The sequence below is a fragment of the Equus quagga genome, chromosome 1 (assembly GCF_021613505.1).
Source record: "Equus quagga isolate Etosha38 chromosome 1, UCLA_HA_Equagga_1.0, whole genome shotgun sequence".
Lineage (NCBI taxonomy): Eukaryota > Metazoa > Chordata > Mammalia > Perissodactyla > Equidae > Equus > Equus quagga.
Window position 1 is genome coordinate 56,054,698 of NC_060267.1, and position 26,587 is coordinate 56,081,284.

The 26,587-nt window shown below is 35.5% G+C and overlaps 1 protein-coding gene across 11 annotated transcripts in view; it reads left to right on the forward strand.

Moving 5' to 3' along the window:
* The window catches only part of ERC1 (ELKS/RAB6-interacting/CAST family member 1), a 519,222-nt gene that overhangs the window by 166,326 nt on the left and 326,309 nt on the right, over positions 1-26,587 (forward strand). For all 11 annotated transcript variants that reach the window (XM_046661687.1, XM_046661678.1, XM_046661716.1 and 8 more), the window contains 3 exons: positions 17,155-17,292; positions 18,885-19,025; positions 19,978-20,118. In XM_046661687.1, the coding sequence (XP_046517643.1) occupies positions 17,155-17,292; positions 18,885-19,025; positions 19,978-20,118 (420 nt within the window). The remainder of the gene's footprint in view (positions 1-17,154; positions 17,293-18,884; positions 19,026-19,977; positions 20,119-26,587) is intronic.

A 26,587-nucleotide genomic window follows, 5' to 3' on the forward strand; every position in this document is an offset into this window, starting at 1 on the left:
TAGAAAGAAAACCTCTCTCTATGTACGCATATCTATCTTCATTGAAAAGGAACTTTTCTATTTTATTTTAAATTTATTCCTAATTTTATAATCCTACAATTAGAACTATCTTTCCCCAGAAATTCATTTGTACATTTGAAAAAATGTCTGCTACAAAAGTAAAGCCTCATTGATTAAGTCCAGCTGTCCATTTGATTAAATTTTTCCTATGAATCTCTGCAAATGGATTTATTCAGCTTGTGGTCAAATATGTCCCATTATGATGAATGAATGATGAACAGTTTTGACTCTCTTTTCTTGACCCTCAGTTTGGCTACTTAGAATATTTGATTGAAATTAACTTCGGGCCATATTGAACAGGTGTAATCCTCCTACTGCAGGATGGCTTTTAGATATTGTGAGCTTGCTACTTGACAGCCCCAAATCTTATTTTTCTAGGTGAAAGATTTGTTTCTCCTATTGTTCTTATTTACCATGGTTACTTTTCTGATGGCAGTTATTCATCTCAACTCATTTTTCCTCCATACTTTACTTGTCCGGTTGGAATGTTTGATCTAATTGCAAGAGAGATGATTAGAACATTATTAATGTTCTGTTCTTGAGCCTAGCTGAAATATGATAGTGGACAACTCGCTGAAACTCACTAACCTTCAGTTTCTTCATCTATAGATAGCGTATAATAGTTATGTCAGGGGGTTTTTGTTAATATGATGTAACGTGTATGAAAGTACCTTGAAAGTCACATAATGTGGATGTGAGGTCTTAATATTGTTTATTCTTACTAAATTTTACTTTGCTGAATTCAGCCAATTACTCTAATCTTTGAGGATCTGTTTGAATCTTGATTTGATTGATTAGTCTATTTATCTTCTTCCCACTTATCAGCATATTCTTTATACTTTCATATAAGGGACAAAATGTTGATTAGACCTAGAAAAGACTTTTGTGGGGCTGGCCCGGTGGCACAGCAGTTAAGTTCACACGTTCTGCTTTGGTGGCCCGGGTTTCGCTGGTTCGGATCCTGGGTGTGGACATGGCACTGCTTGGCAAGCCATGCTGTGGTAGGTGTCTCACATAGAAAGCAGAGGAAGATGGGCATGGATGTTAGCTCCGGGCCAGTCTTCCTCAGCAGAAAAAGGAGATTGGCAGCAGATGTTAGCTCAGGGCTAATCTTCCTCAAAAAAAAAGAAAGAAAGAAAGAAAGAAAAGACTTTTGTGTTATATTGTAAGAAACAGCTATCAAATTGATATATTTATCAAAACAATCTAAAAGCTCTTTTCATTGTCTGTAGAATTTTTTTTGTAAGCCTAGTTTGTTTACAGGTCTACCCTTTTTATAGATTCATATTCCTCTCTGTTCTTCATCCAGACTCTTATAAATCTGTCTTAAAAATCTGTCAATTGTAGAGATCACTCTTGTATAATTCTTTATTATAGTTATGCTTGGATTATGAGCTGTATGATATACTCAGCTATTTTTGGCTTTTTCAGGACCACCACCACCCACACATTTTCCTAGTTTTCTACGCATTGTATCTATTTGTGTACACTGGAGTATTCTTTGCTCTTTCTTCTCCCCCCACCCCCTTTACTGAGTACGTTTATAGTTACACAGTCAAAATTATGTTCTTGTGGGCTTCCCAATCTGTCTTCCCTCATGCATTCATCATAGTATCTTCTGCTATATGCTAGGCGCTATGCTAAATAAAAAGACAAATAAGATGTCGTTTCTGCTCTCAAAGTCTCAGAGTTGTGGGAGTTGAAGTTATGATATAAATGGTGTACAGTAGGGCACAAAGCAAGGAGTTTTAGATTTGAACTTTTGTGAAAGGTGTCTGAGAAAGTCTTAGGAGGCGAGTCTTGAAAGATGATTAGAAGTTTCTAGGCAGATGGGGAAGGGGTGAGACATCCCAAGCAGAGAGAACAGTGTGAATGAAAACGTGGAGTGGTGTTCCTTTCTAGTGTCCATGCTCTGGAATTTCGCCTTTGTTCTTCAAACATTTTTGTAATACAGATTCTTAAAAATTTCTGGTAGAGTTCTGTCTATGAATGTCTTTTCTTTCTTATCATGAACTCTTATATTACCTGGTCTCTGGGAAAATTATTCCCAGTTCTTACGTAATGATAAAGTTTTCAGTGAATATACTCATCTTTACTCTCCTGTTAGTTTATTTAGAAAACTACTGAATAGAATTCAGCTTTTCTTTCCTCTGGCCCTGAAAATTTTCTTTAGAAAATTTAGAATAAAGTTTAAAAACTTTAAAAATTCATCTGCAGTGGGATATTGAAGTATAACGTTTTGGGGAGAACCTCAGCTATTCCTGGAGAGATGTCTTAATTCTGCGCAACACTTAACCTACTTTGCTGCTTGATTCATACACTTATTCTATAAGGAGGAGGGTTGAGGTAACTCTGCTTTCATCCTCTTCTTGTTCTTTGGCATCTGCATTCTCTAATAGTTTTTTCACAAATATTTATAATTGTATATTTAAGTAATATTTAAATGTTTTAATGTTTAAGGAGGAGTACCAGGAAATGGTAAATTACTTTGGCATTACTTTTGGCAGATTAGATCTGCATTTTTTTTTAAGTCATTGTTTTCTGAGAACAGTAGCAGTTGTGATAATGGCTGGATTGTGAGTCACATACTCTGGACTATTTTTGGCTCTGTCTGGGCCACCAGTTCCCACCCCTAATCTCTTAGCTTTATAGGTAGTGTATGTATTTGTGTGCAGTGGGGTAACCCTGTACTCAGAGAATGAAGTGGGACAATAGCAGATGGCCAAGCATGCTGTACAATGGGATTAGCATTGGGCTCCTTCTTCTTAGGGTTCTCCCCTATGGTTTAAAGTAGTTTAGTGTTACAGTAAATTTCTTATCTGTATAATAAGTCACTGACCTGGAAAATGTAATTGAGCATTTGAATTTGAGCTGCATTCAAAATCTGTGTTAAAACTGTACAGCTTCGTGCTTGACTGATTGTAAATGATGATGTAGCAAGGAGTTTAATTTGCTGCCGCAGATGTTATCATCCTTTTCTTCTGTGCTTCTGCAACTTCTCTTTATTTGGCCTTGCTTGTTTCTCCAGTTTCCTAGGTTTTGGTATTTAGAGTTTAGATTTAACAGTAGCAGGAACCTGATTGATATATAGAATTAGAAGGGTGTTTTGGTTTGTCTTTTGGTCCTACATTGATTCTTTAAGTCTCCTCTGTTACTTTGTTTTGAGTAGTAAGTCAAAAGAATACATTGTTTATATATTCTATTTGTTTTCTGTGGAGTCTTGACTAAGGCAGTGCTAGTTTCTTTACCTCTTCCATATCATAAATTGCACAGAGAATATGTTTTATCATTAAAACAATTTTTACTAATTTATTTAGAGAAAATTAATATTTTGTTTTTAAAATTGTGCTGTTTTATTTTTAATAAGAATTAATTGCAGTGTTTTCTAAATGTTACTATTTTTAAGTCACAACCCAGTTGTTAATGAAGCTAAGTTAAGAGAAGACTAAGTCAGGCCCTAATAGAATTTTGAGTTGGAAACTTAATATACTTAGGCATTAGAATTTTCCCTTTTCTTTCTTTTACTTATAATTTTTAAATAGAATTCAGATTAATTAAAATTTTTTGTTTATGGAGAATATATAGAGCTAAATTCTTAAAATATAATTTTATTGAAAAAACAGAATGCATGGTGAATGAAATCTGATTGATTATGATATTTCTGATGGGGAATATACTCTATATGGATTTACTTTGCTTCATATAACATTTTCTGCCTCTCTTTTTCAAGCAAACCTTAAGGAGGAAGATAGTTGAACTTGCAGCGTCTGATTTAACTTCCAATTTGTCAACAGATACCTGTTTTTAAATGATGCTGATCTTATACAAGTGACATTTTATAATGATTGAGGAATTATTCCCTAAAAAAGGGGAGGATCTTAGTTTACCTTGTTACAAAATATCTTTTAATTATGATATGTTCCTCCTCACCATCCCTTCCACTTCCAGGACACTCCACTCTAAAAAATAAAAGCAATAGACACAACAGCTGCTATCCCTACATTCTGATAATTTAGAAACAGTAAACTTCAGATGTAAGTCATTAAAGGAACACAATATTAGTAGAATTGTTTGGCAGTACATAGATGGAGGAAAACCTTTTGCTGTATCTCACAGCATGATGAGGGTAGTCACACTTCTTATGTGGCTGCTAACTCCTACAGTCATAGATGTTAGAGGCAGAAGCTGCCTGACCAGTTAAGAGTTATGTTAGGAATTAGCTTGTAAGTGGCAGAGGATTCCTTTTGCTGTACTCTCTTGGTCATAATAGTCACCAGAGCTACCTTGATTCAGGGGGGTCAAGAAATAGACTCTACTGCTTAATGGAGGAGTGGCAAAGCCTCATTGCAGAAGAGTGTGGAAGGTGGGAGATATTGTTGTGCCCATCTTTGGAAAATATCTACTCCAAATGAATAAAAACATTGGATAAAGGATTGAGAATATGAGGATGAGATGATTTTATGTGGTGTGGTGATAAAGCTCTTATTCCCTTTTCTGTTGTCTTATGACATTGCAGCCTTATTAGTAAGAATGGAAGAAGAATTTTTCTATTTCCATGTTCTATTCAGTGTTTTAGTCTGTTATTCACAAGTCTTCTACTGTCATTCGTTGCTCCCAATAGAAGTCACCCCAAACTGGAGGAATTCTAAACAGTTTAAAATTGTTTTGCCTGATTCAGGAATTATCACAGGGTAGGAAAATAATTTGTAGGAAAAGGATACAGAGGAATAAGGTGTTTGGAAAGGGTGCACTGACAGCAGAAGGTGAATTAATGCTTCATATTTATTTTGGAGATTCATCTTAGATGAGAAGTAAAACTGTCTAGAAGGAAACTTTTGCATATTAGTTATCTAACATGGAAGAGGCTTCCATCCAGAAGATAATCAGACTGAGTCTGTGCATAGATGGTACATTGAATGGAGAAGAATTTTTAAGTCTGTTAAGAACAAACGTGGCTAAACTGTTTTGTGTTATTTAGGGAATAAAGCAGGATAAATCTCAGGCTTAGAGTAGTTTTATACTTCATTGATGGATATTGTGGAACTTTGACTTTTCAGTTAGCACTAAGGGGTTAATTGGGTGGATGGTTGGGTTTTTTTTTTTTTCTATTTTTCAAATAATTCACATATCATAAAACTTACCATTTTAAACTGTATAATTCAGTTGCTTTTTTGTATACTTACAAGGTTGTGCAACCATCACCACTGTCCAATGCCAGAACATTTTCATGACTCCAGAAAGAAACCCATACCTGTTAGCAGTGAAAACTCCTTATCCTCTGGCAACCACTAATTTACTCTTGGCTCTGTGGATTTGCCTATTCTGGACATTTCATATAAATGTTATCATAGAATACGTGGCTTTTTGTGTCTGGCTTCTTTAACATGATGTTTGCAAGGTTCATTCCTGTTGTGGGAAGTATCAGTACTTCATTCCTTTTTATGGCTGAGTAATATTCCATTGTAGTGAATATACCACATTTTGTTTATTCATTCATCAGTTTATGGACATTTGGGTTGTTTCCACTTTTCAGCTATTAAGAATAATGGTTCTGTGAAAGCTTAATGTACAAGTTTTTGTATGAACATACGTTTTCATTTTTCTTGGGTATATATCTAGGAATGGAATTGTTGTTAACTCATGGTTAGCTTTTTAAGGAACTGCCAAACTGTTTCTAAAGTAGCTGCATGATTTTACATTCCTGCCAATGCTTATTTTTCTTTTTTAAATAGCTGTTCTAATGGGTGTGTAATGGAATCTTATTGTGGTTTTGATTTGCATTTACATAATTATAGTTGAACATCTTTTTATGTACTTTTTGGCCATTTGTATATCTTCTTTGGAGAAATGTCTATTTAAATCCTTTGCCCATTTTTAAATTGATTTATTTGCCTCTATTATTGAGTTCTACAAGTCTTCATGTATTCTGGAGACTCTACCCATATCAGATGTGATTTGCAAATATTTCTCCCATTCTGTGGGTTCACTTTCTTGATAGCATTCTTTGTGCAAAAATTTTAACTTTTGATAAAGTCCAGTTTCTCTTTTTTCCTTGGTTGCTTATTCTTTTGGTGGCATATCTAAGAAACCAATGCCTAATTGAAGGTCATGAAGATTTCCACCTGTGTTTTCTTCTATGAATTTTATAGTTTTAGCTTTTACATTTGATCCATTCCAAGTTAAGTTTTGTATATGGTATAAGGTATGGGTGCAACTTCATTATTTTGCACGTGATATCCAGTTGCCCCAGCACCATTTGTTGAAAGGACTCTTCTTTCCCCATTGAATGGTCTTGGGACCCTTGCTGAAAATCAAATGGCTGTTGACACATGTTCATTTCTGAACTCTCAATCTGTTCCATCGATATATTTGTCTATCTATGTACCATATCACACTGTCTTAATTACTGTAGCTTTGAAGTAGGTCTTGATGTTGGGAACTGTGAATCCTCTGCCTTTGTTCCTTTTCAAGATTGTTTTGGCTTTTGAGGGTCCCTTGTAATTCCATATGAGTTTTGAGGTCACTGTGTCCATTTCCATAAAAAAGGCATTTGGAACTTTGATAGGGATTGCATTGAATCTGTTCATCAGTTTGGGGAATATTGCCATCTTAACAATATCAAGTCTTTCAATTGATGAACACGAGATATCTTTCAACTTATTTAGGTTGTCTTTAATTTCTTTTATTGATGTTTTACAGTTTTCAATTGACAAGTTTTGCACTTCTTTAAATTTATTCCTGAATATTTTATTCTTTTTCATGCTATTGTAAATGAAATTTTCATTTTCAGATTATTCATTTTTAGTGTATAGATATACAACTGATTTTTGTATGTTAATCTTTTGTTTTGCAACTTTGCTAAACTTATTAGCTGTAATAATGTTCCAGTGGATTTTCTGTATATAAGATTATGCTATCTGCAAGCAGAGATATTCATACTTCTTCCTTTCCAATATGGCTGCCTTTTATTTCTTTTTCTTCCCTAATTGTTTAATATAGTGATGAATAGAAATGGTGTTCTCAAAAAAAAAAAGTGATGTTCTATTCATCTTGTTCTTTATTTTAGGGGAAAGGCTTTCATTTTTCACCATTAAGTATGAGGTTAACTGTGGATTTTTCATAGATGCCCTTTATCAGATCGAAGAAGTTCCCTTCTATTCCTGGTTTACTGAGTGTTTTTATCATGAAAAGGTGTTGGATTTTGTCAAATGCTTTTTCTGTGTCTATTGAGATGATGTTGTTTCTGTTCTTTTTCTCTATTAATGTGGTACATTATACTGAGTAAGTTTTGTGTGTTAACAAACCTTGCATTCCTGGCATGAGGATGGATGTGTTTTTAAGTTACCTTCTGTTTTTCACCTGGAAAAATGTAGAAACTTGTTCTACTAACATTATCATGGAGGCAATAGGAGTGGACCTGAAAGAGCATAGCCGTTGGATAAATGCTTTATTTTCCAGTGCTAAAGTATAATATAAATAAGAACTACTCAGAGGCTTATATTGTAATGCTTTGTACAACATATAAGTAATTTTGACCCTTATTAAAACATCATTCTTTGTACTTTTAAGTAACTTAGTGAATAATTTGAGGATTTATGTTTATCTGTGTGCATTTTCTATTGATAGTAGGCCATATTAATATTCTCAGAATCTTGCAAGCTCTAGTTCGGAGTGCCCTGACTTCTGTTTTGACTCAACACAGATTTTAAACTTGAGAAATGGTAATTAATGAGTCAATATGGAAGGGTCAGATCCTATTGCAACAAAAGTTGTTCTTAGTGGTCTCTCAGGAGAACTTGTAGCAGGAACTTGTCAGAGTAATAAATACATAGATAAGTATCTGGAAAGGGACAAAGGATTTGAAAACAAAATGCTTGATCAAAGTTTTGAAGCACAGTCAATATTTTCTTTTGCTTAAAAACTGCTTTATAATTTGACATGAATTAACTTGCATTGCATTCTCACCTGTGGGAATGGCCGGTTGGATAGATGCCCAGTTACCTGTCAGCTCTAGTTGAGAAGTTGAACTAGTTAACCACCTGAAGAAGTTATTAAATCAAACTTTGATGAAGTAGCTTTTTGTGCTCTTCCTTCTCTCTGCCACACCAGTATGTACACCCTAACCAGAAAATAGCTTCAAGCATCAGATATGTGTTTTGTCCTTTAGCTGTTTCATTTCCTGTAATTGCCAGACCTCCTTACTTTTTTCGCCTAGAGGGGGACACTTTTTTTTTTTCCTAGAGGAGTTTTTCAGGTTAGAAAAATCATCCAAATTTACTGAGGAAAATTTACTAAGTTTGATAAGATTCTTGGGCTTCCATTGCATATAGGTGAGGAATTTTGTTTGGACCTGTTCTCCCTGCATCTTATCTAGTCTAAACTCTTACTGTATAGTTAGCAAATTTAGTAACACAGTATTTTTATAAAGCAGCTAAGCAAGCAATTTTAAGTGACGTGCCTGTTTATTTTAAACAACATTCTGGGTGCTTGAAAAGAATGCCACTCATTAATGATTTTTAAATTCTTCTACCCTTTTGACGATCTGATGAAAGCTAAGGACTCTCTCCATGTAAAAATGCACATAGTTCATTTATATGGCTTGAGATGTACACACCATAAAGGCTATTGGTGAATTCCTGATTAAAAACGCTCACCCTCTATGAAACAGCCAAGTTAGGCTATAAGGGTTTCTAGGTTTTAGAAAGCCATAAAATTATGTATCTGGTTCAAATACAACATAAATTGAGGGCAATTACAATTTCATGTTAACCATAATTTAACTCGAAAGAGTATAGCTGCTGGATGCTGTGATGAGTGAGCCAACTCCCCACTGAGGGTTGAAGCACATATTCCCCTAGATGCTGGAAATGCTGTTGACATGGCCCTTAATTGATAGCCCCTGTGGAGATTGCCTTGGCTAAAGAGACCTGCCTTGCACAAGGGCATACCCATTGGCATCCAGTGGTTGATCCTTGCTTGAATCTGTTGTCCTGGCTTGGGACAACTCTGAAAGGTCATCCTAGATTCAGAGCTCCCCATGGGGTTGTCTGAATCCTTTGGGACTTCGTGGCAGCTGAATTTCTCCTTCTGCACAAAATGCTGCTTCCCCCGCCTCCTGTTTCCTTTCCACTGGTATTGATCCCAAGAGCATCCTCTAATAAGCTTGCGTGGTAAAATCTGTCTCAAGGTCTGCTTCCTGGGAATCCGAGCCTTGTCACATTAGGGTCGAATATTAGCATAAGTTAGCTTACTTCAGGCCATAAAAGTAGGCCTGGCTGAAATAAAAATTTAGTGAGATGAACTTGAATTTAGACTTAAGATATGCGAAGCATCCTTTTATTGTTTCCTTCAGACCACCTGTTTTGAGTAAGTCTTTAAACTCTTGGTTTCTTTGAATTCATTTTTGTCTCCCAGTCTTTCTTTGGCATTGCAGAAAACTCCCACAGTCTCTGACAGCTCAGTGTGTTTGGTTACACAGTATGAAAGGTGTGGGTTAAATAAGGAGTTGCTTACACACCCCACAGAAACCCCTAGAGACTTCCCATGTTGATAAGTGCATGTGATAAGAGAATCCCTCTTATCATAATCCTAATCATATTCCTTATCATAAATCCTAGGATTTCTTGGATAGCATTTAGAATATTATTGCTTTTGTCATTGTCATTGAAATGGTGTGTGTCCATTCTAAATATTTGAAAAATACGGAAAAGCTATAATGAGGAAAACTCTATGTAAGAATAAACTTTTCCTTACTTCAAATTGGGATGATATTATACATACATTTGGACAACTTTTTCATGTAATAGTATAAAATAAACTGGTTTCCATATCCTTCATTAATCCTCAAGTATGTGAATTATAATGGTTACATAATATTCCATCCAATGGATAATTGTATTTAATTTAGCTAGCCTCCTCTTGTTATATATTTGGTTTTTCTCAATTTTGTTTTTGTTAATAAATAATACAAAGAATAGTAGGGGTTTTTTTTTGTTTTTTGTTTTATTTTCAAAATAAGCCTTGTGTGTCTGCTTTAATGAGTTATTTAAACATAGTGGGTTCTTTCATCACTGAAATGTAGTAAACTGTTAGATCTAAGACTGTTCCATCTAGAAAGCTGTTGTTAGTGTACAGTTTCAAGGGATGCCATTCGTATAGACAATGTGAATTATCTACATAATGTGAGGTCCTAAGTGCAATCTCATCACTGCTACTGCCTCAGAAGGATTGCCATTGTGGATTTATGGATCCTCTTTGTTTGGTTTGAGCAATTTTAGCACAGGAATATCTGTCGAGTTTTTATGTATGCCTTCCAGATATAAGAAAAAGCATTTGAGCCTTTTCCATAATTGTCTACTGAGCAGATCTTGACTGGTGGTGGCCTTTGCTTTATATTATACAGTTATTTTAATGCAAGAGGTCCCTACTTCCATTATCTGTCCCTTGAGCAAGTCTATCAAGGAATTTATTTCCCACCCAGCAATTAATAAAATCTGTCTGGAGCAGTGGATTCTGAATGTCTTCTCCCTGAGATCGTACCTGTGCTTCCTGTACAGTTCAGTTTGAAGAGTCTTTAAGATAAAATATAGTAGTACTTTGATGAAGTTTATTACTTTTTAAATGTTCTCATCTTCCCCATCATAATAATATAGTTGTATTTTAGAATTGAAATGAATATTAGGGTCTTTTTTTATAGGTAAAGTAATTAGATCAAATAACTTGCTCAATATGACATAGCTAGCTATTTATTTATTACAGTAATCCACTTCATGACTTACATGATGAGAGAATAGCACAATTGAGAAAGAAACTCAACCAAAATCTGTGGACTTATTAAAGACCATAAACAATAACTGAGAATATAGATATGGAAGCTTTTAACAACCTAAATTGAGTTTAAAACATTGCTTAGAGTTTCTCATGACTATGTTATTCTTGTGTCTTTGAAGCATTGGAAACACATGATTGCACAAGTAAAATTTAGAAGCCAATATAAATAGTCTGAGCAAAACCTGCTCATTTTGGTAAATTATAGTTGTGCCTTGTTAGTACGTTTTGCCAGAGTGTAGAGAGGTAGATAAGCAATTGCTCAGAAATTAGGGGACTTAGTGAATTTTTCCTTTTTAGATTCTGTTAATTACTGTAAATCCCTCTTTGCCAGCTGATTATGACCCGTTCGTGCAGACTGTACTTTACCATTGCTGCTGAGAGGTATTGTTAACCAAGAGGGTAAAGGTCAGAGCCTTTCTGAATAACTTGCTTCCTATAATAAGTGTGATGCTGATGGCTGCTTAGAGTAACTGGGGAGGCATCATAAAAAACCTTCCTTTAAGTGATGTTAAAATTAAAAGTAGCCGGGTGATTGCAAGAAGTGTTTCGGGATTCCTTGTCGTTAGAGCTATGTCCTAGTGGAAGTCTCTTCTACCTTCAGTGATTAGGGCCGCAAAGCCAGAGTAATCAGTTCCACTTGACTAAGAATAAATTACTCACATTGAAACATGATAGTTCCTGACAACTGGCCATGCTGATAAAAACCAAAACAAAAGATGTCAAGAAATCTGTGCTAGTGTGGAGCTGGTTTGCAGATTTGATAAATTCACGTGTCATGCATTTGGCATTAGACTTCCTCTGGTTTCATCGGTTTTTCTTTCTCTTTGTAAAATAGAAATTGTATGAGGAGAAGTAAGGCTCTATATAATATAATAAGTAGGTTATTTCTATTTTCTTTCCAACCCAGTTAATAGAACTATACTACGATTAGAGAGGTCATTTTAAGAAAAATGTCTTCTTTCTCAAATAGTTATTTAAAAAATATTTCCTTCTTGAATTCTTCATTATTAGTTCTCTTTGATAATAAAGTGTATGTATAAGCCTGGTTCATCCTCCCCCTTCCTATTTATCATCAAGAACACAGATATAAACACCAATTCCTTCGATCTCTACAAAATTTTACTCATGTGTAAATTTAATACACACTAATGCGTACTTAATGATTTCTTTCTATATCAGATAAGGTACGCAAAAGTAGAAAAAAAGCCCATAGAAGTATAAGATATATCATTTTTGGGGCCGGCCCCATGGGGCAGTGGTTAAGTTCGAATGTTCCGCTTCTCGTTGGCCCGGGGTTCACCAGTTCAGATCCTGGGTGCGGACATGGCACTGCGTGGCAAAAGCCATGCTGTGGTAGGCGTCCCATGTATAAAGTAGAGGAAGATGGGCATGGATGTTAGCTCAGGGCCGGTCTTCCTCAGCAAAAAGAGGAGGATTGGCAGGAGATGTTAGCTTAGGGCTAATCTTCCTCAAAATAAATAAATAAATAAATAAAATATATCATTTTCTGCTATAATCATTTTATTAATTTTCAATATTGTTAAAAATAAGTTATTTAAGAAAAAGAAGAAAAGCTTTTTAACTATTTCATTGTCAGGTGCTCCTTGGTCCATGTATATAAATAAACTAGTTTCCTTCTACCCCTTGAAAGTCAGGGGGTAACACAGTATATTATTACTATGGTCACTTATATGAAAATGTTATTCCCTACTGAAGCAAAGGATGAAGGGTGGATTTACCAAACCACTGCAAATGCAAAGGTGCATCTTCCATGAGAGAAAGGTACATCCAAACACAAAACACTAAAGCTGGCGGGCAAAGCCAAAGGTACTTGGCATCAGGATTTCGGTATCATGATATTATTAAAATAGTCTGTTTTTCCATAGTTTATGGAAAAATGCTTAGGTCACCTTTGTGTGATTGTTTTTCTTTTGTTGTTCATCATAGAATACTATTTATAGCATAGTGATTAAGAATAGGATTCTGGAACTAGATGGCCTAGTGATTATCTCATAGTCTTGTGGGGATGCTTAAATAGTTGTTATATATAAAGTTCTTATAGCAGTACCTGGCACGTACATATTACACTCTTTTTAAGTGTTAGCAGTCTGTTATCACCACTACTTCTTCCTCACCACCACCACCATCATTATTATTATTTTTCTTGTTGTTGTTGTTACATTGTTATTTTAGGGATTCTGTGGTTTCCGTTCCTGCAAAATGAAGAGTTTCCTTTTTTTTTTGATATTCTGATTATATTTGAAGGAGTATTTTTTCATTTAACATGATTCCAAACAATCGTCTTTATCGTTAATATTCAAGGATGTACATAACTGATCCAGTTTTTCTCTTGGCTGTTGTATTCAAAACTTTTTGTAAATCATATATTTCAGAACCTGTGGAAATTGAACCGCGTATAGAATAGGATCTCCACTATATATTTTATAGAAATTCCATAATAAATACTGAAGTAATATGCTGTGGGACTATCTGGGTGAGCAGCTTTTACACCCTCCACATTAGATTAGTCAAAAAGAAGAGAATAATGGCAAGAATAATATGGTAGCATTCACACACCAGCTGGTTAGTGACACATGCAAATCCAGACATCCTTGATCAAGAAAGCACCATTGAATCACAACCAGTGTAAGGATATGTAACAGGAGCTTTCAGTACGGCTTAGCTGTTATGCATCATGATGCTGGGTAAATGAAAAGAAAAATATTTTTTACACACCCCTCCTCTGAACCACCACACACAGCGTCTTTGGCGTTTGTTCAATGCTTATGTAGCTAGTTTGCACATCTCCATGTCTACTTCAAGTCTTCCTCACTGATGACAACTTGCTTAAAGGAGGCAATTTTAATGTCCACTGTTCTTTCTTCATTTTCTCAATTCCTTTCACTATGGAATGTTTATTCCTCCTCTTAGAAGTAAACAGGAGTGCAAGAATAGCCATCCTTTCCTCCTCTCCAACTCAACAGTCTGTTTAGACAGCTGGGTAATTGAAGAAGAAAGTAATTTAGGGAGAACTTGTTAATGTGGATTTTACTAAATTTTCACTGAACTAGCAGCTTCTGAACCTGAGTGTATTAGGAAAAGTTTTGCCAGCAAACAGTAATGGATTCCTTTAATAGTTTGACTACATATAAATTATACAAGTGGGATTGTTAACAGTTTAACCTCTTAAATTTCTTTCTTAGGTGCTGATGATGGAGAAGAAAGAAGGGTATTATTATGCATGTGAGGGCTATTTGTGTATTAGATAGGCTCACAAAGCAAATCTCTGTTTTCTTATATATAAAACTTGCTTGGTCCTGTGAAATTTTGTTTTAAATAATGGTTCTAGAACTGCTCTTTCTTTTTTTTTGGTGAGGCAGATTGGCCCTTCACTAACATCTGTTGCCAGTCTTCCTCTTTTTACTTGAGGAAGATTGTCCCTGAGCTAATATCTGTGCCAGTCTTCCTGTGTTTTGTATGTGGGACACCACCACAGCATGGCTTGATGAGGGGTGTGTAGGTCCGCACCTGGGATCCGAACCTGCGAACCCTGGGCTGCCAAAGCGGAGTGTGCGAACTTAACCATTATGCCACCTGGCCAGCCCTGTAGTACGGTTCTTTCTTGATAAGAAAGTTCAATCAACAGCATGATTGTATCTTTTCTTTGTATAAGATTTATATGTTAGCACTTGGAATGACCTGCACAGCTGGTTAAACATGTAAACATCAGGACGTTGCATTCTGTATGTGTATGGAGTACTAGATTTTTAAGTGGCCGAGTTCTCTTTAGCCCTTGTGAGTTTACCACAACCATTGATCCATATTGATTCCTGTGAGATTTCATATGGATCCATATGAGATTCCAGTAGTAGTGTCTGATTAAACTAAAGGAAGATTAATGCTTTTCATCTGCGATGGTCTTTTCTTTCACAATAGGTTTTGGACTTTTATTTGTCATGAAAAGAATGGAACCCATTTTAGGCATTTCAGTAGTTAACCTGTATGATTTTTCTCTTTGTTAAAGAGTGAAAATCCAAGCCTTTTGGTATTCATGGTACCCTATTCTAAATTTACCAGATCTTTTTGCTTAGCTTGTTTGTTCTGCTTGTGGAATTCTCATTGACTCTAGAGAGGGACTTTTTTTCTTACCCTGTGGAATGAAGCAGACCCTTAAAGAGCTTATACTAAATTGATTAATGCAGGAAATTTATCCGAAGGTTGGGTCTAGGATTTTTTTGTAGTTCCTTTTTTGGCATGAGTTTATGTGTATGCCTAAATATAGTTTATAAAGGTCCGAGCTTGTATACTATTCATTTACTGATTAATGAACCAATATTTATTATAGATAAATAGTGTGTGCCAGATGTGTGCCAGATATGAAGATACAAAACTGGGTGGAGGAGCAGGATCCAGTCTATTTGTGGAGACATGTATGAAACAAGTAATTACAATATGGTTAGGGATTAATGTTATATATATAGGTGGAATATTGGCGATAAATGTGGGAAATATATAGATAGGTAAAGAATGGAGATAAATGTGTGTATATGTGTATTTATATGTGTGATGGAGTACAGACAATGATCATCTGATGGGGTAAGAACAAGAAACTCTTCCCAAAGGAGGTAACATTTATGTTTCTTTTTGAAAACCGTGTAAAATAAACCAGCTAGTTCTGGTTATTAGCTCAAGAGGAGATTGTGATTATATTCTCCTGCTTCATTTTCCTTCCTAGAACTTACTGTCATCCTGCACAATATATTCATTTCATTCATTCATTTACTGTCTACCATATTGGGATGGAAGCTCTTTGAGGGTAGGGATTCTTGCCTATTTTGATTACTCCTATATCCTCAACACCTGAAAAAGTGCCTGGCACATAGCAGGAGCTCAAATATGTGTTGAAAGAATGAATGAAGTTTGTGAGTTCTGGAATAGTTGCCTTACTTCTTATTTTCCTTTAGTTTATTAGGAATATCTCTCTATAATTCCTCATATTTTTGTTTAGTATTTTTCATGCTGTGTACTTGAATCTCCCTAGTGATAACGTGCGCTTTCCACAATGTTTCTCAAACCCATCCCCTCTTTTCCATCTCTTAGCTAATTTAGTCTCCAAAATCTCTAACCTGAATTGATAAAATCTTGTAATTGTTTTTCATATCTCTATGCAAGTTTTAAAAAATTTCTTCTGGACAGCCATCAGAGTTATCTATCTAAAATACAGAACTGACTAGACCATTTCTTTGCTTAAAAATCCCTAATAGTGGGGCTGGCCCCGTGGCCGAGTGGTTAAGTTCGCGCGCTCCGCTGCAGGCGGCCCAGTGTTTCGTCGGTTCGAATCCTGGGCGCGGACATGGCACTGCTCGTCAGACCACGCTGAGGCAGCGTCCCACATGCCACAACTAGAGGAACCCACAACGGAGAATACACAACTATGTACCGGGGGGCTTTGGGGAGAAAAAGGAAAAAATAAAATCTTTAAAAAAAAAAAAAAAAAAAAAAAAAAAATCCCTAATAGTTCCCATCTGTATACAATAAAATTTGTGCTGTTTAGGATGGCACACAAGCCCATCGATAGCTTGGATCCAGCTACAATGCGGAGTCCTCTTGTCATCTTATAACATAATAAAAATGAGTGTGCTCATTCTTCTTTGTATCACTAGTGCCTGGCATATAATATAGATTTAAGTAAAAACTCTTTTGAGTAAATGAATGCATATAAATGTGTATGAAGGAATGAATAATAACAATGAGGAATTTCATTGAAAGTGCTTACTGTTTAGATAAAAGATGATATAAAAATCTAACTTAACACTAGTATTTCAGAATAATTTTTCCTTTTTACAGCTGATTTGTTTTTCTTACTGTCTGGCTGTTTTGTTCTCTGTCCTCCCTCAATTCTTTGTGAAGGGATCCCTCTTGGCACTTACACTGTTGTTTTGGAAATAATCCAGTTTTTCATGGCTTTCTTCTCTATAGTTCCTCTCTCCATTCCCATCTCTTTCTGTTGAGTCTTTTTTCTCTAACTATCTTCCCGTAATTCTTTAGAGATTTATGCATATGCCTATGTTCCCATACCCATGTGTGTGTCTTTTCTCTGTTCTGGCTATAAATTCTGGGCTTAAAGTTTTGCATGCAGTTCTAAAACTTTTACACTTGGAGACAACCCTGATCTACCTGTTTACAACTTAAAATGATTTTTATTGTGCCTATTTGTGTGTCTCTTAATTTCCTTTTTTTCTCTTAAATGTATATCACACTCAGATTGAAAATCTTCAAGAGCAACTTAGAGATAAGGAAAAGCAGATGAGCAGCTTGAAAGAACGAGTCAAATCCCTACAGGCTGACACCACCAACACCGACACCGCCTTGACCACTTTGGAGGAGGCCCTTGCAGAGAAAGTGAGCGACTGGTCCAGACTCTTCATAGACACATTTCTTCTGCTTTCTCATTGATCTAAAATTTTCTCTAGTGATGAGACTTGGATATAGAAGTGAGAATAAATCCCTCTGGGCAAAAAGGAAAAAAGCTCTCTGTCCTATTGCTGACATTTATCGTATAAGGGGAAAGAAAATCCATTCTGTTGTTGCCAATTTAAGCATCTGTTGCTGGGCAAGATGGGTTCCACACTAGAGGGCAGTGGCTGAAATTGCTAAGGAATCCGCCGTATGTTCCCCATTTACTATCTTCTGAAGAAAAAGGAAAGTTCTTTTTATTTATAAGGTCAACTAGAATTAGGGGATGTGGGAATATCGGACATTGACTGTCAGGAGGCAATGTATAATTAGTTCCCCTTTACTGTGCCACATTGTTACCTAATATATTCATGGATTTTAGTTATTAATATACTGTATTGGCTGTTTTTCTAGTCTTGGCCTTGCTATTTCATTTTGCCTTTGTTAGCAAACCTAGTTTTTCAGGAATGGTTGAGTAAATAAAGAAGTGGCCCAACATGGCAAGTGTTAATGTCTTGGAAGGAGGTTTAAGGAATTTTTTTTTTTTGGACAAATCACTTTTATTTCTGTGTAAGTTACATACAACACAACACATCCATTTTAAGCATACAGTTTGGTGACTTTTTTCTTTTTCCTTTGGTGAGGAAGATTGGCCCTGAGCTAACATCTGTTGCCAATACTCCCCTTTTTGCTTGAGGAAGATTGTCGCTGAACTAACATTTGTGCCAGTCTTCCTCTATTTTATATTTGGGACACCACCACAGCATGGCTTGATGAGCGGTGTGTAGGTCCGTGCCCAGAGTCTGAACTCGTGGAGCACACAAACTTAACCACTATGCCACTGGGCCAGCCCCTAAAGAATCTTGATGGGGCATTTTAATTGGACTTTTTTAAAGGAATAAGGTCACTGTTCCTTAAGCCTCTTGGGCTCAGAATGCTTCAGACTGCCTGCCTGTGATCAAGGCTTGATCCCTGAATATATTTAGAAATAATACTTAAATTTCTCTAACTCTCAAACTTGCTATCTGTTGATAGTTTGACAGAAGGAAGTTTTAATGGCTTCTCTTTTCTTTACCCCTCTTTGTGCTTTAAGCTCAACATATAATAATCTCCCCAACCTTTCCTTTTTTTTGGTGTATGAATTGTGAGTTGTTTCCATTGCTTTGTAGGCAACACGTGAAGAATTTATAAAGAAGAAATATTTGTTAACTGTTGTCCTTAGGGTATATATATAAGTTTTTGGGTACTTGGGAATTGAATAAATGGGATAATTTCAAAAGAATACTTTAGGGACGTATAATACTGGTTGAGATTATAGGAAAAGAAACCTAGGGTAATCAAAAGAACAAAGCCAGATCTTGGTTAAAGCAAGATAGGTAGGAAGGGTGAATTCTTTAAAAAGTAAATATTAACAACTTATCACTGTCTTTTGAATGGAGAATGGAAGTGTGAAATTTTATCAGCTAAAAGCTGAATTACAGTTAGATGACATAAATGTGAAAGGAATTTTCTCATGTATTTATGTGCTCTTTTATCAGGAGCGGACAATTGAGCGCTTAAAGGAGCAGCGGGACAGAGATGAGCGAGAGAAGCAAGAGGAAATTGATAACTACAAAAAAGATCTTAAGGATTTGAAAGAAAAAGTCAGCCTATTGCAAGGCGATCTCTCAGAGAAAGAGGTTAAGATCACCAAAATGGAATTATTTGGTTTGCATAGTCAGTGCATTTTGTGTATATGTTGTTGGTGTTTACATAATACATATAAGAAAGTATTTTATGGAAGATTTTCTTTAATAGTCTTAGGCCTTTTGGGAAGACCTGAAGGGATATTTCAGCAAGCTTTGCAGAGTCACAGTAGATTGGATCATTTATTTTCTAAGTCTTAATCTCTTTCGGTGTGTTAAGAGTTGGTTTCTTACTTGTTAATGACATTTTTATAGATCCTAAAATAACTGAAGCCCAGTTACATTTGGACAAACATTCTGCTACTGGTAAGAAAAGTGATAGATGAAAGGAATATGCAAAAGGAGGACAATTTATTTACAGCAGCTCTTAAACTGCATCTCAGCATTCACAGAGAAATCTTAAATGATTGTTGACCAATTAGGTGACTTGCTATACTTTGATCTTGCTTTTGGAGAATCCCATTATGTGACCTAAATAGCAAAAATGCCTAATGCCTTGTGATTAGATAATGCATGAGCCTTAGGGACATTCTCAGGATTTTCCTTCTAATATCTTTAGGAAAATTTATATAAATTTAAGTTCTTAGTAGAATTTTTCTTCTAAAAGGCAAAAGTATTTTATATTTAAGTCAATGTGGCTGCTAAGCTTGACTACTTACATTCACAAAGTTCAGTCTACTTCCATTTATTTTGTGGAGATGGGTATGTATTGATAGAACTGTTTAAATCAATATTCAATTGATATTTCTTGGGAATTCATCTTATTTTAGTTAGGACTTGAAAGCTAAAGCTAATATTGTTTTATATTTCATGTTCTTGAAATGGAAATACGTCAGTATATGGTAATCGAAAGAAACTACAAGCCACAAAAAAAATAAATTAACAAATTTAAATCTCCATTTTGTTTATAGTTAGTATTTATTCTAAATGTGCATACTTCTTTTAGGCTTCGCTCTTGGATCTGAAAGAGCATGCTTCTTCCCTGGCTTCCTCAGGACTCAAGAAAGATTCACGGCTTAAGACACTAGAGATTGCTTTGGAGCAGAAGAAGGAGGAGTGTCTGAAAATGGAATTGCAGTTGAAAAAAGTAAGAAAGAATTTCTGTTTTCTTGCTTTGCTTTAAATAAGAACGTAGAAAACTCTACAGTGTTTATATGGAGTAACTTACCAATGGAGTAATAATCCCCTGAAGTTCAAAATACCATTTATGCCTTGATTATGTCTCTTAGTGTTCTTACCGTATTATATTTTACTCCTGAGAATCCCCAAACTCTTAGAAAATTGACAGTCCAAAGGAATATTAAAATATACAGCTCCTTTATGGGTGAAATACAAGACCACAATATAAAAATCTGAGTTATCTGAGACATTTCTTCCATTAGCATGAGACTTCCTAGAAGGAGATAATTTAGCAGTGATAATTACCCACACTGCTGAATATCAGGATATGGTGCAGATCTTTGCTGTCCATTTCTTTGATTTATACCTCTCTAATATTTATATGGCAATTTATAGTTATCAAAGCACTTTAATATTTCTTTTCTCTCAGTTGTCAACTCTGGTAGAATTAGAACGGAGACTTTTGGGCAGAAAATATGAAAAGAAAAATGGCCATGAATAGAAAAACAGGTAATAAATCAAAAAAGGGGAAAGCCGTCAACCTCCTCTGCCCAAAGTTTATTTTTTCTCGTGAATCTAAATATAAAACCTAAAATATAACAGATCGTATGAATAACCAGCTATAGCTATATCTTGATAATAAGGAAATTAAAAATAAGCAAAAGGAAAGAAAATGTGGGATTGTCATAAACAGGAGAATTTGGAATCTTAATGAAAAACATTACTCTTGATAGTTACCCACTCAGCTTTATACCCCTAAATATATTTAATGGCTTTACTTTCAATATTCAGGTATTAAGTAGAAAGTTACCTCCATCTTTTTAGTGAGGAAATAACTAACGAAAGAGGAGTACAGCCCAGTCTTGAGACTTCAAGTTTTGATCTCTTTCCATATATTGAGTGCATTCAACATGATGCCCTCATAATGAATCATTATTTAGGATATGCCAAAAATAAAATCATATTCTTAAACTAAAGAAAGGAAGAAAATCCAGTGTCTTAAAGTTACTTTTGAATAAGTAGGAAAATACTTTTTTTGAGATTAAGGATTCTGCTTATAACCAATTCAGATTTCGTAGTTGGTTTTTTTTCCCCCCTTTACCTCTTTCACCCACCTCCCAACCCCCTTCTCTTCTGATAACCGCCAATCTGTTCTCTTTATCTATGTATTTGTTTCTTTCACATATGAGTGAAATCATATGGTATTTGTCATTCTCTGGATGATTTCGCTTAACATAATACCCTCAAGTTCCATCCACGTTGTTGCAAATAGGATGATTTTGTGTTTTTGTTCTGGCTGAGTAGTATTCCATTCTGTGTGTGTGCGTGTGTATAGATATACACACACCACATCTTCTTTATCCATTCATCCATAGAAGCACACTTGGGTTGCTTCCACATCTGGGTTATTGTGAATAATCCTGCAGTGAACATAGGGGTGCGTAAATCGCTTTGGATCATTGATTTCAAGTTCTGTGGGTAAATACCCAGTAGTGGGATAGCTGGATTGTACAGTATTTCTATTTTTAGTTTTTTGAGAAATCTCCATACTGTTTTCCATATTGGCTCCACCAGTTTGCCTTCCCACCAGCAGTGTATGAGGGTTCCTTTTTCTCCTCATCCTCTCCGACATTTGTTGTTTTTTGTCTTGGTAATTACAGCCGTCCTGACCAGTGTAAGGTGATATCTCATTGTAGTTTTGATTTGCGTTTCCCTAATAATTAAAGATGTTGAACATCATTTCATGTATCTGTGGATCTGTATACCTTCTTTGGAAAAATGTCTGTTCACATCCTCTGCCCATTTTTTGATTGGATTGTTTGTTTTTTTGTTGTTGAGTTGTATGTGTTCTTTATATATTTTGGAGATCGACCCCTCATTGAATAAATGATTTGCAAATATTTTCTCCCAGTTAATGGGTTGTCTTTTCGTTTTGTTCATTGTTTCCTTTGCTTTGCAGCTCTTTAGTCTGATGTAGTCTCATTTGTTAATTTTTTCTTTTGTTTCCTTTGCTCCAGTAGACATGGTATTTGAAAAGATGCTGCTAAGACCAGTGTCAAATAGTGTACTGCTTATATTTTCTTCTGGTATTTTTATGGTTTCAGGTCTTACATTCAAGTCTTTAATCCATTTTGAGTTATTTTTTGTGTACGATGCAAGATAATGGTGTACTTTCATTCTTTTGCATGTGGCTGTCCAGTTTTCCCAACACCATTTTTTGAAGAGACTTTCCTTTCTCCATTGTATGTCCTTGGCTTCTCTTTTGAAGATTAACTGTCTGTAGAGGTGTGATTTTGTTTCTGGGTCTTCAATTCTGTTCCATTGATCTGTGTGTCTGTTTTGTACCAGTATCATGCTGTTTTGATTGCTATAGATTTATAGTATATTTTGAAGCCAGGGATTCTGATGCCTCCAGCTTTGTTCTTTTTTCTCAGGATTGCTTTGGCTATTTGGGGTCTTTTGTTTTCCATATAAATTTTAGGATTCTTTTTTCTATTTCTGTGAAGAATGTCATTGGGGTTCTGATTGGGATTGCATTGAATCTGTAGATTGCTTTAGGTAGTATGGACATTTTAACTATGTTTATTCTTCCGACCCATGAGCATAGAATATCTTTCCATTTCTTTATGTCTTCAGTTTCTTTCAATAATGTCTTATAGTTTTCAATGTATAGGTCTTTCACCTCTTTGGTTAAGTTTATTCCTAGATATTTATTCTTTTTGTTGTGATTGTAAATGGATTCTATTCTTTTTTTTTTTTTTTTTTTGAGGAAGATTAGCCCTGAGCTAACTACTGCCAATCCTTCTCTTTTTGCTGAGGAAGACTGGCCCTGAGCTAACATCCATGCTCATCTTCCTCTACTTTATACGTGGGACGCCTGCCACAGCATGGCTTTTGCCAAGCGGTGCCATATCCGCACACGGAATCTGACCCAGTGAACCCCGGGCTGCCAAGAAGTGGAATGTGTGAACTTAACCGCTCTGCCACTGGACTGGCCCCAGGATTCTATTCTTGATTTCTCTTTCTGCTAGTTTGTTGTTAGTGTATGGAAATGCAACTGATTTTTTAAAGTTGATTTTGTACCCTGCAACTTTGCTATAGTCGATTATTTCTAATAGTTTTCTGATGGATTCTTTAGGGTTTTCTATGTATACAATCATGTCGTCTGCAAACAGCAAGAGTTTTACTTCTTTCTTTCCAGTTTGGATTTCTTTTGTTTCTTTTTCTTGCCTAATTCCTCTGGCCAAAACCTCCAGTACTTTGTTGAATAGAAGTAGTGAGAGTGGGCAGCCTTGTCTTGTTCCTGTTCTCAGGGGAATGACTTTCAGTTTTTCCCCATTAAGTATGATGTTGGCTGTGAGTTTGTCATATGTGGCCTTTATTATATTGAGGTACTTTTCTTCTATACTCATTTTATTAAGTTTTTATCATAATTGGATGTTGGATCTTGTCAGATGCTTTCTCTGCATCTATTGAGATGATCGTGTTATTCTTATTCCTCATTTTGTTAATGTGGTTGGTTTGTGGATGTTGGACCATCCCTGGGTCCCTGGAATAAATCCCACTTGATCATGGTGTATGATCCTTTTAATGTATCGCTGTCAAAATTTGGTTTGACAATATTTTGTTGAGGATTTTTGCATCTGTGTTCATCAGTGATATTGGCCTGTAATTTCTTTCTTTGTGTTATCCTTCTCTGATTTTGGCACAAGTGTAATGTTGGCCTCATAGAATGAGTTAGGAAGTGTTCTGTCTTCTTCAATTTTTTGGAATAGTTAAAGAAGACTAGGTATTAAATTTTCTTTGAATGTTTGGTAGAATTTTCCAGAGAAGCCATCTGGTCCTGGACTTCTATTTTCTGGGAGGTTTTTGATTACTGTTTCAATCTCTTTGCTTGTGTTTGGTCTGTTCAGATTCTCTGTTTTTATTGATTCAGTTTTGAAACTTTGTATGAGTCTAAGGATTTATCCATTTCCTCTAGGTTATCCAGTTTGTTGGTATATAGTTTTTCGAAGTGTTCTCTTACAATCCTTTGTATTTCTGTAGTATCTGTTGTAATTTCTCCTCTTTCATTTCTAATTTTATTTGAGCTGTCTCTCCTTTTTTCTTTCTGAGTTTAGATAAGTGTTTCTCAGTTTTGTTTCTCTTCTCAAAGAATCAGCTCTCAGTTTCATTAATCCTTTCTACTGTATTTTTAGTGTCTGTTTCATTTATTTCTGCTCTCATTTTTATTATTTCTCTCCTTCTGCTGATTTGGGGCTTTGTTTTTATTTTTTTTCTAGTTCTGTTAGGTGTAGTTTAAGATTACTCATTTGAGATTTTTCTTCTTTGTCTATGTGGGCCTGTGTTGCTATGAATTTCCCTCATGTGACCACTTGTGCTGCATCCCATAAGACTTGGTATGTTGTATTTTCATGTTTGTTTATCTCCAGATATTTTTTAATTCCCTTTTGATTTCTTCATTGATCCATTGGTTGTTCAGTAGCATGTTGTTTAGTCTCCACATATTTCTGAGTTTCCCAGTTTTTTCTTGTAGTTGATTTCTAGTTTTGTAGTATTGTGTTTGGAGGAGATGGCTGAGATGATTTCAGTCTTCTTAAATTTATTGAGGCTTGCTCTGTTTCCCAACATATGGTCTGTCTTTGAGAAGACTGTATATTCTGCTGTCTTTGGATGGAATGCTCTCTGTATATCTATTAAGTCCATCTGATCAATTGTTTCATTTAAATCTACTGTTTCCTTGTTGATTTTTTTGTCTGGATGATCTGTCCATTGATGTAAGTGGGGTGTTGAGGTCCCCTGCTGTTATTGTGTTGCCATTTGTTTTTCCCTGTAGGTCTGTTAACAATTGCTGTGTGTACTTTGGTGCCCCTGTGCTAGGTGCATATATATTCATAAGTTTTATGTTCTCTTGGTGGAATGTCCCTTTTATCATTATATACTGCTCCTCTTTGTCTCTTGAAGTCTACTTTGTCTGATATAAGTATGGCAACACCTCCTTTCTTTTGTTTGTCATTAGCTTGGAGTTTTGTCTTCCATCCCTTCACTCTGAGCCTATGTTTGTCTCTGGAGCTGAGATGTGTTTCCTAGAGGCAGTATATTGCTGGGTCTTGTTTTTTAATCCATCCTGCCACTCTCTGTCTTTTGACTGGAGAATTCAATCTTTTTACATTTGGAGTGATTATTGATATATGAGGGCTTAATACTGCCATTTTATCATTTGTTTTCTGGTTGTTCTGTGTTTCCATTGTTTCTCTTCCTTTGTAGTCCTGACTGCCATTTCATTTGGTGGTCTTCTGAGGAGGTTTTCTCAGTTTTCTCTCTTTCTGTGAATTGTGGCTCTGCTCTGGTTTTTTGTTTAGTGGTTACCATGGGGTTTGTATAAAAGATCTCGTAGATGAAGTAGTCCATTTTCTCATAGCCTCTTATCTCCATTAACCTAAGCAGGTTCTATCCCCTACCTTTTCCCGTTCTAAGTTATTGCTGTTACAATTTATTCTGTTTTTCATATCAGCTTACCACTAAGTTTGTGTTTATAGTTACTTTTGATGCTTTTTTTCCCTTTATCTTTCGAGTTATAATTGAGTAATTTGCCTCCCTGTTCTGATATAGAGCTGCAGGTTTCTAATTATGTCTGTTTATTTATCTCACTGCCCAAAGCTTTGTAGACCTTTGTCTTTTCTGGTGTGGCATCTTTAATTATCTCTTATAAGGGAGGTCATGTGACAAGGTACTCTCTCGGCTTTTGTTTATTTGGGAACGCTTTCATTTTTCCACTGTATCTGAAGGGAAGTTTCATTGGATAGAGTATTCTTGGGTGAAAGTTTTTGTCTTTCAGTATTTTGAATATATCATTCCATTCTCTCCTAGACTGTAGAGTTTTTGCTGAGAAATCTGCTGAATGCCTGTTAGGGTTTTCTTTGTAGATTATTTTGTTCTGCCTTGCTGCCCTTAATATTTTTTCTTTACCTTTGACTTTTCCCAATTTTACTATTATATACCTTGGAGAAGGTCTTTTAGCATTGATGTAATTCAGGGTTTAACTGTTGGCTTTGTCTGTTTGTAAATCTGGTGCTTTCCCCAATTTTGAGAAGCTCTCTGCTCCTTTATCTCTCCATTCTCCCTCAGTAATACCTATAATCCTTATGTTGCTTTTCCTAGCCGAGTCATGTATTTCTCAAAGAATTCCTTCATTTTTTAAAAATCTTAGCTCTGTCTCCTCTTCCACCTATAGAATTTCTGTATTTTTATTCTCTAAATCACTAACTCTTTCTTCTATAGTGTCAGCTCTGTTTCTTTGGGATTCTAGATTATTTTTTATTTCATTAATTGTGTTTTTCATATCCTGAATTTCTGCTTGATTTTTTTTATAGTTTCAATCTCTTTGGTGATGTGATTGATTTTATTCCTGACCTCATTGAACTGTCTTCCTGTGT